This window comes from Ranitomeya variabilis, chromosome 2 (assembly GCF_051348905.1).
Source record: "Ranitomeya variabilis isolate aRanVar5 chromosome 2, aRanVar5.hap1, whole genome shotgun sequence".
NCBI classification, from domain to species: domain Eukaryota; kingdom Metazoa; phylum Chordata; class Amphibia; order Anura; family Dendrobatidae; genus Ranitomeya; species Ranitomeya variabilis.
The window spans coordinates 19,720,071-19,735,845 of record NC_135233.1 but is presented as its reverse complement, the minus strand read 5'-3'; the positions used below and the strand labels follow the sequence as shown (position 1 = coordinate 19,735,845).

The 15,775-nt window shown below is 44.8% G+C and overlaps 1 protein-coding gene across 1 annotated transcript in view; it reads left to right on the top strand.

The window, feature by feature from the left end:
* SUPT7L (SPT7 like, STAGA complex subunit gamma) overlaps positions 1-15,242 on the top strand; it is a 33,271-nt gene extending 18,029 nt beyond the window's left edge. The window contains exons 4-5 of the mRNA XM_077282054.1: positions 543-780; positions 14,807-15,242. Of these exons, the coding sequence (XP_077138169.1) occupies positions 543-780; positions 14,807-15,069 (501 nt within the window). The 3' untranslated portion in view covers positions 15,070-15,242. The remainder of the gene's footprint in view (positions 1-542; positions 781-14,806) is intronic.
* Positions 15,243-15,775: the final 533 nt, after the last annotated feature.

The window sequence follows — 15,775 nt, the reverse complement described above, 5'->3', positions numbered from 1 at the left end:
TTCCTTAACACTATGCAACATGGTGACGTGTTATATGACACTTGAAATCGACACAGAGTCATACATTTTTCCAAATGTGCTGGATTTTCTGTTGCTGGTCACAAGTCACACACAACTCACTTGCGATAAGCTTCAATGCAACTCATGGCTGGCCTCGATCTCTGCAGTTACACCCGGGTGCTGGCTGTTTAGCTCAGCTGGCGCCCACACAGAATGGCGCAGGCTCAGCTCCTTGCAGTAATGTAATGCTTGATTTCTCCTGCGGTGGCGCTGTAGGTAAACTGAACATTTATTGCTAGATTTCCCCATAGATCACAGTTGATCACAGAGGAATCTTGTGATCCAACTTCCCCTTCTCCATTGACATCCGCCGTTAACTTGCAAAAATGATGTGTAATTGTAACTCTGCTGCACATAGAAGTATAAATGCATCCGTCCGCCGCAGCAGCCTGTGCTACAGGGATTATACAGGAGATTATCTGCTCACCCGTGACGGTGAAGGCAGAGATTGACTGGAAGGTTAAACCTCTGTCTGTTCACAGGTCAGTAAGCAGCTGGCTAAAGAGTACGAGAAGATAGTTCACCCAGAGCGGGTATCCGAAGACGCAAAGCCGGTGAAGATCAAAGAGGAGCCAGTCACTGATATAACTTTCCCCATCAACGAGGAGCTGGAAGGAGACCTGGCTCCTGGGGACCAATCACTACCAGTCGGGGTGTTAGGAGCCCAAAGCGAGAGGTTTTCTTCTAACATGGAAGTAGATTCTTCACCCCAACCTTCAGGTAAGAAGGAGACCGTCCTACAGCAGCGGATACTGATATCATGTCTATTCAGTCCTCAATTCACATTATAGCAACTATAATACTGCCCCTATGTACAAGAATATAACTACTATAATACTGCTCCTATGTATAAGAATATAACTACTATAATACTGCTCCTATGTACAAGAATATAACTACTATAATACTGCTCCTATGTACAAGAATATAACTACTATAATACTGCTCCTCTGTACAAGAATATAACTACTATAATACTGCTCCTATGTACAAGAATATAACTACTATAATACTGCTCCCTATGTACAAGAATATAACTACTATAATACTGCCCCTATGTACAAGAATATAACTACTATAATACTGCCCCTATGTACAGGAATATAACTACTATAATACTGCTCCTATGTACAAGAATATAACTACTATAATACTGCTCCTATGTACAAGAATATAACTACTATAATACTGCTCCTATGTACAAGAATATAACTACTATAATACTGCCCCTATGTACAAGAATATAACTACTATAATACTGCCCCTATGTACAAGAATATAACTACTATAATACTGCTCCTATGTACAAGAATATAACTACTATAATACTGCTCCTATGTACAAGAATATAACTACTATAATACTGCTCCTATGTACAAGAATATAACTACTATAATACTGCTCCTATGTACAAGAATATAACTACTATAATACTGCTCCTATGTACAAGAATATAACTACTATAATACTGCCCCTATGTACAAGAATATAACTACTATAATACTGCTCCCTATGTACAAGAATATAACTACTATAATACTGCCCCTATGTACAAGAATATAACTACTATAATACTGCCCTCTATGTACAAGAATATAACTACTATAATACTGCTCCTATGTACAAGAATATAACTACTATAATACTGCTCCTATATACAAGAATATAACTACTATAATGCTGCCCCCTATGTACAAGAATATAACTACTATAATACTGCTCCATATGTACAAGAATATAACTACTATAATACTGTTCCTATGTACAAGAATATAACTACTATAATACTTCCCCCTATGTACAAGAATATAACTACTATAATACTGCTCCTATGTACAAGAATATAACTACTATAATACTGCTCCTATGTACAAGAATATAACTACTATAATACTGCTCCTATGTACAAGAATATAACTACTATAATACTGCCCCCTATGTACAAGAATATAACTACTATAATACTGCCCCTATGTACAAGAATATAACTGCTATAATACTGCTCCTATGTACAAGAATATAACTACTATAATACTGCTCCTCTGTACAAGAATATAACTACTATAATACTGCCCCCTATGTACAAGAATATAACTACTATAATACTGCTCCTATGTACAAGAATATAACTGCTATAATACTGCTCCTATGTACAAGAATATAACTACTATAATACTGCTCCTCTGTACAAGAATATAACTACTATAATACTGCCCCCTATGTACAAGAATATAACTACTATAATACTGCTCCTATGTACAAGAATATAACTACTATAATACTGCTCCTATGTACAAGAATATAACTACTATAATACTGCTCCTATGTACAAGAATATAACTACTATAATACTGCCCCCTATGTACAAGAATATAACTACTATAATACTGCTCCTATGTACAAGAATATAACTACTATAATACTGCTCCTATGTACAAGAATATAACTACTATAATACTGCCCCCTATGTACAAGAATATAACTACTATAATACTGCTCCTATGTACAAGAATATAACTACTATAATACTGCTCCTATGTACAAGAATATAACTACTATAATACTGCCCCCTATGTACAAGAATATAACTACTATAATACTGCCCCTATGTACAAGAATATAACTACTATAATACTGCCCCTATGTACAAGAATATAACTACTATAATACTGTTCCTATGTACAAGAATATAACTACTATAATACTGCCCCTATGTACAAGAATATAACTACTATAATACTGCCCCCTATGTACAAGAATATAACTACTATAATACTGCTCCATATGTACAAGAATATAACTACTATAATACTGCTCCTATGTACAAGAATATAGCTACTATAATACTGCTCCTATGTACAAGAATATAACTACTATAATACTGCCCCCTATGTCCTATAGTATAACTACTATAATACTGCTCCTATGTACAAGAATATAACTACTATAATACTGCTCCTATGTACAAGAATATAACTACTATAATACTGCTCCTATGTACAAGAATATATCTACTATAATACTGCTCCTATGTACAAGAATATAACTACTATAATACTGCCCCTATGTACAAGAATATAACTACTATAATACTGCTCCTATGTACAAGAATATAACTACTATAATACTGCTCCTATGTACAAGAATATAACTACTATAATACTGCTCCTATGTACAAGAATATAACTACTATAATACTGCCCCTATGTACAAGAATAGACAGGAAACCCCACTGCAGCCTGAGACTCTTGTATTCTCAGTCTCTTAGGTCTGCAGTCATTTTGCAGAGTAAATGGAGAGTAAATTTCACAACTTTTGCTTATAAAACTTTCTTTCCTTTTTTGATGAGACGTCAGTTGTTCTATAATTGGAAACCTTATACTTCTACTTTTTATGTTTTGCTTAAAAAAGATTTAAAATAAAACCTAAAACAGGCTAAAAATATAAAAGACGTCAGCTTCTCCGTCCATTTCTCCCGCTGAGTTTCTTCTCTGAGTCGTGGATCATTATTATGTCCTTGTGGGTTCCGGATGGGTTTATCCTTACTATAGGTGAAACTGCGATGAAGGCTCCATAATGTTACGTGTTTTACGATGTTTTCCTGATTGATGTGCTGTTTAAAATCTTGTTTTTTTAGTTGAATTCAGTAATAAAGTGCAAAGCAAAAGTAATCTTGCAAATGGAAAAAAAAATAAATAAATAAATCCTTCATACAGAAAAAAAAAATTGTAATAAAATATATTTCTCCTTCGCCATATTGGGGGGACACAGGACCATGGGTGTTTTTTTTTTTTTATGCCATGGCGCCCAATGTGAAGAGTTGAGTTGCATCATACACATACATACATACATGTATGTATTTGAAACTAGATTTTTTTTTTTATTATTTAATAATCAAGTTGGATTTCATAGTTTATATTTTAGTAGTGTCTTTAAAGAACTACATTGCAGAAATAGGGATTTTTGTGTACTCACCGTAAAATCCTTTTCTCCGAGCCACTCATTGGGGGACACAGGACCATGGGTGTTATGCTGCTGCCACTAGGAGGCTGACACTAAGTTGAGACAAAAAGAGTCAGCTCCTCCCCTGCAGTATACACCCTCCTGCTGGCTCTCAGCTCCTCCCCTGCAGTATACACCCTCATGCTGGCTCTCAGCTCCTCCCTTGCAGTATACACCCTCATGCTGGCTTCCAGAGACCCAGTTCAAGCTTAGTGTCCGTAGGAGGCACACTGGATTTAACTTTTTACTGGACGAAGGGGCGACGGAACCTTTCAAGGCTCCGGTCTCCCCGAACCAACAACAGGCGAGCACAGAGTATCCCTCTCCGTATCCTCTCCTGCGACGTGGGATGCCACTGCCTGAGCTGACTTTTGGGGCGACGGGCCCCTTTAAGGGCACCGATCTCCCCCCTACTTTACAGACGAGCACTGGAGTGTCACCTCCACGTATCCTCTTCTGCAGCCAGGCCTATTGCCGGACATCTTGCCCTGCCCACCAGGTCTCACCCTCGGCTGTTCAGAGGCACTTTCCACTGTGGCGTCCGTGCAGCCCCCACTGCATCACCACGGAAAAAACTGATGATGGAAGGAGGTGGACGGTTCCCTCTCCACCCTCCTTTTAAGGGGATGGTGGATGAAGGCTCCCCTAACCCTGCACCGTCCTATCTACCCCGAGTGCTACATCGTCTTCCCCTCCAATATGGGGTAAGTGCAGATAAGGGGTCGTGTTTTCTGGCGTTTTGGGAGGGCTCCATAGCGGTAAGGGCTCCGCGGCATCTTTGCCGAAGCCGAAAATTTAGTCCCCGGCTTCGGCCTAGTGTAGGCCGCATCCCGATAGGCCCCGCCCATGCTCGTGTCATTGTTGCGGCTCCGCCCCCGGTCCTGGCACTTCTCGCTCCTTGCGAGACTACCTCCAAACTCTCGGCAGCCATCTTCCCACTGCACAGCAGCGCCGGCCGGCTTCTTTCCACATGCCAGCAGCTCTGGGGGTTTTTCCCACTCAGCGCCACCCATCGGATTGCGGGGCACAGGACCTGGGTAAGGAGACGGCACTATGTGCTTCCCTGCAGCGTTACCCCTCAGCTTCCACTAGCAGCCTTTTTTTCTTTGGGGTACAACATGTCGCAGTCAAGGGTTAAAAGGACCACTAAGGTACAAATACCACCTTTTTCTCTGCGTGTACCACCTGTCAGGCTCCCCTCCCTCGGCCTCAAAGCTCCCCTCTTTGCCCTGCCTGTGATGCCCAATGTGCCCAGGAGCCCTCCGCCGCTACCGACCCCAGTGTATCTAGCCCCCCTGAGTGGGCCGTGTCACTGTCACAATCCATGGCTTCGCTAGCCAAAGCGATTGAATCCCTTCATGAACCCTCTGGGGAGCGGGGCGCTCGTTTTCCTGGGTTAAGAGACCCCTCTATAACAGGGGAATTATCGGCCAGCAGGGGCCGCTCTCACCTGAAAGAGGTTCGGACATCCAAAAAACGGATCCGCACTACCTCTCCTGAGCATTCACCACGCCATTCAGCCTCAGATAGCTCCACTTCTCGCTCACCCTCTCCAGGGGCTCGAAGCAGTCACGACTCTGAGTATGAGTCTGAGGCGTCCTTGGACCCGTATTCTCCAGAGTTTCGATCAACTGTTGATTCCCTCATTGAGGCTGTCAATCATGCGCTAAAGGTTGATGATGACCCTAATTCAGCTCCGGATCACGCAGTTTCCTTTACGAGAACCAAGCGATCCCATAAGGTGTTCGCCTCTGATCCAGATTTCCTAGATATAGTCCGGCAACACAGGGAGCGACCGGATAAATGCTTTACGGGTAAAAAGTCCCTGGAATCGAAGTATCCCTTTTCCGCAGATCTTGTCAAAGATTGGACGGAACCACCTCGGGTAGATCCTCCGGTATCGTGTTTGGCTACCAAAATGCTTTTTATCCGTACCTGATGGGGCTTCAATTAAAAATCCCACAGAATGCCAGTTAGATTCCCTGGCTCGCTCAGTGTATGAAGCCTCAGGTTCCTCCCTATCTCCTTCCTTCTCTGCGGCATGGGTCGCCAAAGCAATGGTTTTCTGGGCAGATGCTCTTGCAAAATCCATTCAGGACCAGGCCATTCCGTCTGAGGCGGTGGATCTCGCCAAACAAATTGCTATGGCTGGAGATTATGTGATGTACGCGTCATTAGACGCAGCGGACTGTGCAGCAACTGCGGCTTCAAACGCCATCACCATCAGGAGAGCTATTTGGCTTAGAGAGTGGCGCGCGGATTCCTCCTCAAAAAAGTCTCTGATTTCCCTTCCCTTTCAGAGCGGTCGTCTGTTTGGAGAAAAATTAGACCAGCTTATTTCCGATGCTACAGGAGGGAAAAGCAAGTTCCTCCCTCAACACAGGCCAAAAGCTGCCTTTCAGCACCAGCAACCTTTTAGTTTTCAGCCCTTTCGCAGTAGCCCTTTCTGGTCCTCCTCCACAGCCTCGTCCAGATCAGAATGATCTCCACGCACAGACAGAGACTCTCGGTCTTCTTACAGGCCGAATCAGTCCTGGCGAGGAAAGCCTAGACAACCCAGACCCAGAGGGTCCAGGCCCTCCAGATTTCCTTCACAATGACTCAGGGAGTATTCCAGTCGACACCTCCAAAGTAGGCGGACGCCTGCTTCTTTTTCAACACGTCTGGCTTTCCGTCATTCACGACGAATGGGTCAGAGACCTGGTTACAAAATAGAATTCTCCGCCTCCCCTCCAGCACGGTTTTTTTCCCTCTCGTCCAAAAGTTCGGGAGCTCAATCTCACGCACTTCACCGCACCATCGAATCCCTCCGCCAAAACGGGGTCATTGTTCCGGTTCCAGAACATGAGAGATTCAGAGGTTTTTACTCAAACCTCTTCGTTGTGCCAAAAAAAGACGGGACGGTGCGCCATATTTTGGACCTGAAGCTCCTAAACAAGTATGTAAAGGTACAGCACTTCAGGATGGAATCCCTCCGGTCAGTCATCTCCTCAATGGAGAGAGGGGAGTTCCTAGCATCAATAGACATCAAAGATGCTTATCTTCATATCCCAATCTTCCCGCCACATCAAAGGTTCCTCCGTTTTGCCATCCAAGAAGACCACTTTCAATTCACGGCCTTACCCTTCAGCCTTGCCACTGCGCCCAGGGTATTCACAAAGGTCATGGTGGCTGTCATGGCCATTCTTCAATCCCGAGGGGTGGTCGTGTTGCCATACTTAGACGACCTCCTGATCAAAGGTCTGTCTTTTCATGCCTGCGAAGCAAGCGTCCGCATTACCTTGGATTCCCTTTTGCGCCTTGGCTGGTTAATCAACTTGGACAAGTCCTCCCCCGTTCCAGCCCGACGGATCTCTTTCCTAGGCATGATCCTGGACACGTCCAAGGGGGCTGGTTTTCCTTCCTTGGTCCAAGACCCAAGCGCTTCAGCAGGGAGCCCGGACGTTCTGTCGCCCTTCTCCGCAGTCCATTCGGTTTGCCATGAAGATCCTGGGGAAAATGGTGGCCGCAGTGGAAGCGGTTCCCTTCGCTCAACTGCATCTCCGCCCCTTACAACAGGCCCTGCTGGACAATTGGGACAGGAGTCCCTTAACTCTCGACCGGCCATGTCCTCTGCCCTCGCGGATCAGGCAAGCGCTCAAATGGTGGACTTTGGAATCATCTCTCAACCAGGGGAGGTCTTTTCTCCCAATCCACTGGCTGGTGGTAACTACCGACGCCAGTCTCCTCGGTTGGGGAGCGGTGTTTCGCCAACACACTGCCCAGGGGCGTTGGACGATTCAGGAGTCGAGACTACCCATAAACATCTTGGGAGATTCGAGCTATCAGATTTGCCCTGAGACATTTTCACTTCTGCTCGCGGGTCACCCAATTCGAATTCAATCAGACAACGTCACAGTGGTGGCATACCTAAACCTTCAGGGGGGTACCCGCAGCAGGGCGACAATGCAGGAAGTCTCCCACATTCTCTGTTGGGCTGAGACCAACCACGCCACCATTTCTGCAGTGCACATTTCTGGCGTCGAGAACTGGGCGGCGGACTTTCTCAGCCATCAGGGTCACACCTCGGGGTAGTGGGAACTCCATCCAGAGGTTTTTCAACAAATCTGCCTTCGCTGGGGAACTCCGGACGTGGACCTGATGGCGTCCAGACTGAACGCCAAAGTTCCCAACTTCATAGCACATTCTCGGGATCCCCGGGCCATCGGGGTGGACGCACTGATATCCCCATGGCATCGGTTCCAATTCCCGTACGTGTTCCCTCTGCTTCCTTTGCTGCTAAAAGAAATCCAGAAAATCAAGACGGAGGGGGTTCCTGTGATCCTTATCGCCCCGGATTGGCCACGTCGCGCATGGTACGCAGAGCTCCTTCAACTCTTATCCGACGTCCCCTGGTGGTTACCAGACCGCCCAGATCTGCTTCGCCAAGGGCCGATCTACCACCAGAGCTCAGGGGCCCTATGTTTAACGGCTTGGCTGTTGAAACCTGGATCCTAACTCAAGCTGGTCTCCCCCAGCAGGTCATTGCCACCATGATAAGCGCTCGCCAGGCGTCTTCCGCTCGCATTTATCACCACACCTGGAAAGCCTTTTTCTCATGGTGCAGGCTCCGTGGTCGTTATCCTCTTGTTTTCTCAATTCCCTCCATTCTGGAAATTCTCCAGTCCGGCTTGGATTCCGGCTTGGCGCTCAGTTCCCTCAAGGGTCAGATCTCAGCGTTATCTGTGTTGTTCCAACGTAAGATTGCTGCTAACTTGCAAGTCAGGACCTTTGTTCAAGGGGTCTCCCACGTGGTACCCCCCTACAGAATGCCGCTAGAGACCTGGGATCTCAATTTGGTCCTGAGCGTTCTACCGGAATCTCCATTTGAACCTCTGCAGGATGTCTCGCTGACTGTTCTCTCCTGGAAGGTTGCCTTCCTTGTGGCAGTAACATCTATCAGGCGAGTCTCAGAGTTGGCCGCACTATCCTGCCGGGCGCCTTTCCTCTCCTTTCACCAGGACAAAGTAGTCCTGCGCCCATCTCTGGCTTTTCCCCCTAAGGTGGTTTCTTCCTTCCACCTTAATGAAGATATCATTCTTCCCTCCTTCTGCCCACAGCCAAGACATAGGGTCGAAAAGGCCCTTAACACCTTGGATGTGGTACGGGCCCTCAGGAGGTACATTTCTAGGACTACTCCCTTCCGCAAATCGGACTCCCTCTTTGTTCTCCCGGAGGGCCACAGAAAGGGTTTAGCCACGTCTAAGGCCACGATAGCCAGATGGATCCGATCAGCTATTCAAGAATCTTGTCGGGTCAGGGGCAGACCTATCCCGGCGGGGATTAGGGCATACTCTACTCGGTCGATGGGTGCTTCCTGGGCCATTCGGCACCAGGCAACAGCGGAGCAGGTTTGCAAGGCTGCAACATGATCTAGCCTGCATACTTTCACAAAGCACTACAATGTCCACACTCAATCTTCTGCAGATGCGGCCCTTGGCAGACGTATTCCGCAGGCGACCGTTGTGCATTTATAGTCAGATGGTACACGGAGTTATTTGGTTGTATTGTTTCCCACCCAGGGACTGCTTTGGGACGTTCCATGTTTCTGTCTCCCCCAATGTGGCGAAGGAGAAATAGGGATTTTTGTGTACTCACCGTAAAATCCTTTTCTCCGAGCCACTCATTGGGGGACACAGCACCCACCCTGTTTGCCTTACGGTTCGTTACTCTTTTGGTTCTTGACTTTCTCTGACATGTTATACTCTAATGTTATGTAATATATTGTTATTAATCGCCTACTGTTTTTGCATTGAACTGGGTCTCTGGAAGCCAGCATGAGGGTGTATACTGCAGGGGAGGAGCTAACTCTTTTTGTTTCAACTTAGTGTCAGCCTCCTAGTGGCAGCAGCATAACACCCATGGTCCTGTGTCCCCCAATGAGTGGCTCGGAGAAAAGGATTTTACGGTGAGTACACAAAAATCCCTATTTCTGCAATGTAGTTCTATAAAGTCACTACTAAAATATAAACTATGAAATCCAACTTGATTATTAAATAATAAAAAAAAAATGTAGCTTCAAAATATATATGTATGTATGTATATGATGCAACTCAACTCTTCACATTGGGCGCCATGGTATTAAAAAAAAAAAAAAAAAAAAAAGTAAAACATTAAATTACATTTTTATAACTATTCTGTAAAGTTGAAAAAAATAAATGTAAAGTTAAACCCACTGAAATTTTCAGTCTCTTCCCCTCCATATAAAAAAAGTAAAAAGTAAATCAGATAACTGTATAGTGACCCAAAACTGTACTGTAAAAAACTGTAGCTTTTATTAATTAAAAAAAATTTTTTAACCCCTTCGCGCCATGCGCCGTACTAGTACTGCGCTGCCGGCACTGCATTTGTGCCAGCAGCAGTACTAGTACGGCGCATCGATCACCGCGGTCTCGCGCTGAGCGCCGCGGTGATCGGGTGCGGGTGTCCGCTGTATATGACAGCAGACACCCCGCAGCAATGCCCACGATCGGCGCTATCTCACATGACTCTGTGGGCCAAAATATGGATAAATTATAGCTCTCAAAATGTGGTGATGCAAAAACTATTTTTTGCAATAAAAAGCGTCTTTTAGTGTGTGATGGCTGCCAACCATAAAAATCCGCCAAAAAAACGCTATAAAAGTAAATCAAACCCCCCTTCATCACCCCCTTAGTTAGGGAAAAATAATAAAATTTTAAAAAATGTGTGTATTTCCATTTTCCCATTAGGATTAGGGTTAGGGCTAGGGTTAGGGCTAGAGTTAGGGTTAGGGTTGGGGATAGGGCTAGGGTTAGGGCTGGGGTTAAGGTCGGGGTTAGGGCTAGGGTTAGGGCTGGGGTTAGGGTTTCAGTTAGAATTGGGGGGTTTCCACTGTTCAGGCACATCAGGGGCTCTCCAAACGCGACATGGCGTCCGATCTCAGTTCCAGCCAATTCTGCTTTGAAAAACTAAAACAGTGCTCCTTCCCTTCCGAGTTCTCCTGTGCGCCCAAACAGTGGTCCCCCCCAACATATAGGGTATCAGCGTTCTCAGGACAAGTTGGACAACAACTTTTGTGGTCCAATTTCTCCTGATACCCTTGGGAAAATAAAAACGTGGGGGCTAAAATATCATTTTCGTGGAAAAAAAATATTTTTTATTTTCACGGCTCTGCGTTATAAACTGTAGTGAAACATTTGTTGGTTCAAAGTTCTCACAACACATCTAGATAAGTTCCTTGGGGGGTCTAGTTTCCAATATGGGGTCACTTGTGGGGGGTTTCTACTGTTTAGGTACATCAGGGACTCTGCAAATGCAACATGACGCCTGCAGACCAATCCATCTAAGTCTGCATTTCAAACGGCGCTCCTTCCCTTCCGAGCTCTGCCGTGCGCCCAAACAGTGGTTTCCTCCCATATATGGGGTATCAGCGTACTCAGGACAAATTGGACAATAACTTTTGTGGTCCAATTTCTCCTGTTACCCTTGGGAGAAAAAAAAAAATTGCGGGCTAAAGCTACGTTCACATTTGCGTTTTGCGCCGCAGCGTCGGCGCCGCAACGCACAACGCAAACAAAAACGCAGCAAAACGCATGCACAACGCTGCGTTTTGCGCCGCATGCGTCCTTTTTTTCATTGATTTTGGACGCAGCAAAAATGCAACTTGCTGCGTCCTCTGCGCCCAGACGCGTGCGCCGCAGGGACGCATGCGGCGCAAAACGCAAGTGCGACGCATGTCCATGCGCCCCCATGTTAAATATAGGGGCGCATGACGCATGCGGCGACGCTGCGGCGCCCGACGCTGCGGCGCCGACCGCAAATGTGAACGTAGCCTAAAACATCATTTTGTGGAAAGAAAAAAATGATTTTTTAATTTTCACAGCGCTACATTCTAAACTTTAGTGAAACAATTGGGGGTTAAAAGTGCTCACCACACATCTAGATAAGTTCCTTAGGGGGTCTTCTTTCCAAAATGGGCTCACTTGTGGGGGGTTTCTACTGTTTAGGCACATCAGGGGCTCTCCAAACGCGACATGGGTTCCGATCTCAATTCCAGCCAATTTTGCATTGAAAAGTCAAACGGCGCTCCTTCCCTTCCGAGCTCTACCATGCGCTCAAACAGTGGTTTATCCCCATATATGAAGTATCAGCGTACTCAGGACAAATTGCACAACAACTTTTGGGGTCCAATTTCTCCTGTTACCCTTGGTAAGATAAAACAAATTGGATCTGAAGTAAAACTTTTGTGAAAAAAAAGTAAAATGTTCAATTTTTTTTAAACATTCCAAAAATTCCTGTGAAGCACCTGACGGGTTAATAAAATTTTTGAATGTGGTTTTGAGTACCTTGAGGGGTGCAGTTTTTAGAATGGTGTCACTTTTGGGTATTTTCTGTCATTTAGACCCCTCAAAGTCACTTCAAGTGTGAGGTGGTCCGTAAAAAAAATGGTTTTGCAAATTTTGTTGCAAAAATGAGAAATCGCTGGTCAACTTTTAACCCTTATAACTCCCTAACAGAAAAAAAATAATGTTTCCAAAATTGTGCTGATGTAAAGCAGACATGTGGGAAATGTTATTTATTAACTATATTATGTGATATAACTCTCTAATTTAAGGGCATAAAAACGAATTTCTGTTTTTTTCACAAATAAATGCAAGTCATATCGAAGAAGTTTTACCACTATCATAAAGTACAATATGTCACGAGAAAACAATCTCAGAATCACCAGGATCCGTTGAAGCGTTTCAGAGTTATGACCTCATAAAGTGACAGTGGTCAGAATTGTAAAAATTGGCCCTGTCACTTAGGTGAAAACAGGCTTCGGGGTGAAGGGGTTAAAACATAAAAATGTAAAAAAAAAATATTAAATACAATTTGGTTTTGTTGCCATATTTTGAAATCCACAACTTTTTTCCTTTGTAGAAAACAGGTAGTGATACATATATACAGTGTGTGTGTGTATGTATATGTGTGTGTGTGTATGTATGTATATATATATATATATATATATATATATATATATTTATTTCTCTGTAGTTGTTCTCCATTACAGAATGAAATTACCAGATCATAGATCATTATAGCTGAAGAAAACGGAGCCCAGTCAACACAAAGGCAGAACAGAATTTTTTCCCCCTCTTATCTTGCCACATGAAAAGTTTTAATCCAGTGCATCGGAAATGTAATGGTCTACATTAAAAATGTCCCATTGTTGTGTGTCCACAGCTGTTATGTTAACCTATGTGTATCCATGGTAACAGAGAATAAACAATCCCTGTGTAGTCTTAAAGGGGTATTCCCATACTGTCCGAATGTAAAGTAGGTATAATAATAATAATAATAATAATAATAATAATAATAATATTAGCTAATGCCTCCAATTAGAAATATGGTATAGTTCTTCCGATTAGCTATGTCACTTTTCCCAAGCAGGGCATAGCAGTAGCTTGGGTATCCATGGTTACAACCACTAACGGCTAACTGTAACTGTATGAGTGGTTGTAACCATTGATACCTAAGCTAATGCAATGCCCTGCATGGGGAATGAGAGACTACTAATTGGTAGAACTATACTACATTTCTAATTGGTGGTATTAGCATTATTATTATATGATATTATTATTATCTGTAGCTCAAAACCAGGATATTTAATCTTCATCCTTCAAAACAGTCTTTTTTTTTTAGTTGGGTTTACCTCAACCATTCCCTTTTTTTTAAGTGACGGATCTGACGACACTGGGTTTATTTGTAGTCTGTTACCATGGGGACACATAAGGCTGCATGTTACTGCAAAACCTTTTCAATGCAGACTGTTTGCAAACGGTGGAAAAAAAAAGCCTTTAAATGTGAAGTGAGAACGTGAAATAATATCTTGTATTATTTTTTTAATCTGCCACAATCGACATTTAAGGTTTTTTATCTGTAGTTGACCTCCTTTTTCTTCTTCCTTTTTCTCTCTTCTCTCGCGGACTATTAGCGCTATTACATGTGAAGTGCGGCGGCCGGACGAGCCCCATCAGCGCGATGCTATTAGGCTGAAATGAGGCTTCGGCAAAATTACTATCCAAACCCTCTCATTTCCCGCTAAAGTGGATCGTCGCTGAAATCTATTTGCTTTTCAATCAGCTTGCAGAATTTTTCCTATTTTTGTTATTTTATTTTTTTTTCTTGTTTGGTTTTCCGAAATATTTGCAATTTGCTGATGAACAAGCAAATGTCTCTCCCGATACAAGTCGTCTCTCCCGATACATTTGATTTTATAAGTTTGCGTCTCTTGCCGTCATTGGGAAATTTAAAAAAAAAAAACCCCCAGTGCAGAAAGGTCGCGAATGTCCGGTCACTGTGGAAAGCCGCTGCCGTCAGGGAGCGAAAGGCTTTTTTTTTAAAAATGGCAGTGATGGTGATGAGCTCTTCCCAGGCTACCTTACTACTTCTGCTCCCGCCGTCCTCATGTTCTTCCCGTGTATTTAACCTATGTCCATGGCACAAACTTGTCTCCTCGTCTCGACGTCCCTCGCTCCGTGTATTACTTGTAGGTCTTCCTGCCATGTCTCATAAATGATGCAGGTAGAGCATGTCCTCCATGTATGTGTCCTGGCCGGGCCCGGTTAATGCAACGTCATTTACACCGCTCCCCTCCACATCAGCCGGTGAGGCCGGAGCCGCCCTTGTATGTGGTCTGTCCTCATAAATCCATTTTCTTTCAGTGCTGTTGTATAATGGACACTTGTGTTGTGTTTTTCAGGGTCAGACGTTAACACCTCCCCTCTATGGAGCTTGACGCAGGTGAAGATGGAGCCTCAAGACAACGAGGAAGGGGCCGTACACGGGCACAGCGTTCTGGGAAATGATGTGTTTGAGGAGCCCATGTCGGGGATGAGTGATTCTGCCATCCCCGGGAGCCCGAATGGATCCGAGGGCAGCTACGGGTCCCAATCTCCGGACAGTCTCATGGGCTCCTCCCCGGTGTTCAACCAGCGGCCGAAGAAAAAGATAAGGAAAATGTAATTGGAGCAGGAACAGACCAGGAGAAACCTGCACATCTGGAACATATGTCCTTCCCTGGTGATCAGTGGGCACCTGTAGCTCTGTATTGTGGATTGTGGGAAAGTATTAGGAACAAAATAAATGATAGTACGGGGGGATTATTAGGGCGACAATAAATAACAGACGTTCTTTACAAAAATACAAACTCTTCTTTGCCGTGTTCAGTCTCTTCCCTCCCCATTGCAGGTGCCATTTGCTGATTCTTCCCTCCCCGATGCAGACGCCGTGTGCGGACTCTTCCCTTCTCATTGCAGACGTCATGTGGGGACTCTTCCCTTCCCCAGTGCAGGCGCCGCGAGCGGACTCTTCCCTTCCCCGTGCAGGCATCGTGTGCGGACTCTTCCCTTCCCAATGCAGGCATCGTGTGCAGACTCTTCCCTTCTCATTGCAGACGTCGTGTGCAGACTCTTCCCTTCCCCTTGCAGGCGTCGTGTGCGGACTCTTCCCTTCTCATTGCAGACATCATGTGGGGACTCTTCCCTTCCCCGTGCAGGCATCGTGTGCGGACTCTTCCCTTCCCAAAGCAGGCGTCGTGTGCAGACTCTTCCCTTCCTTTTGCAGGCGTCGTGTGCAGACTCTTCCCTTCCCAATGCAGGCGTCGTGTGGGAACTCTTCCCTTCCCACTGCAGGCATCGTGTGCGGACTCTTCCCTTCTCATTGCAGGCGT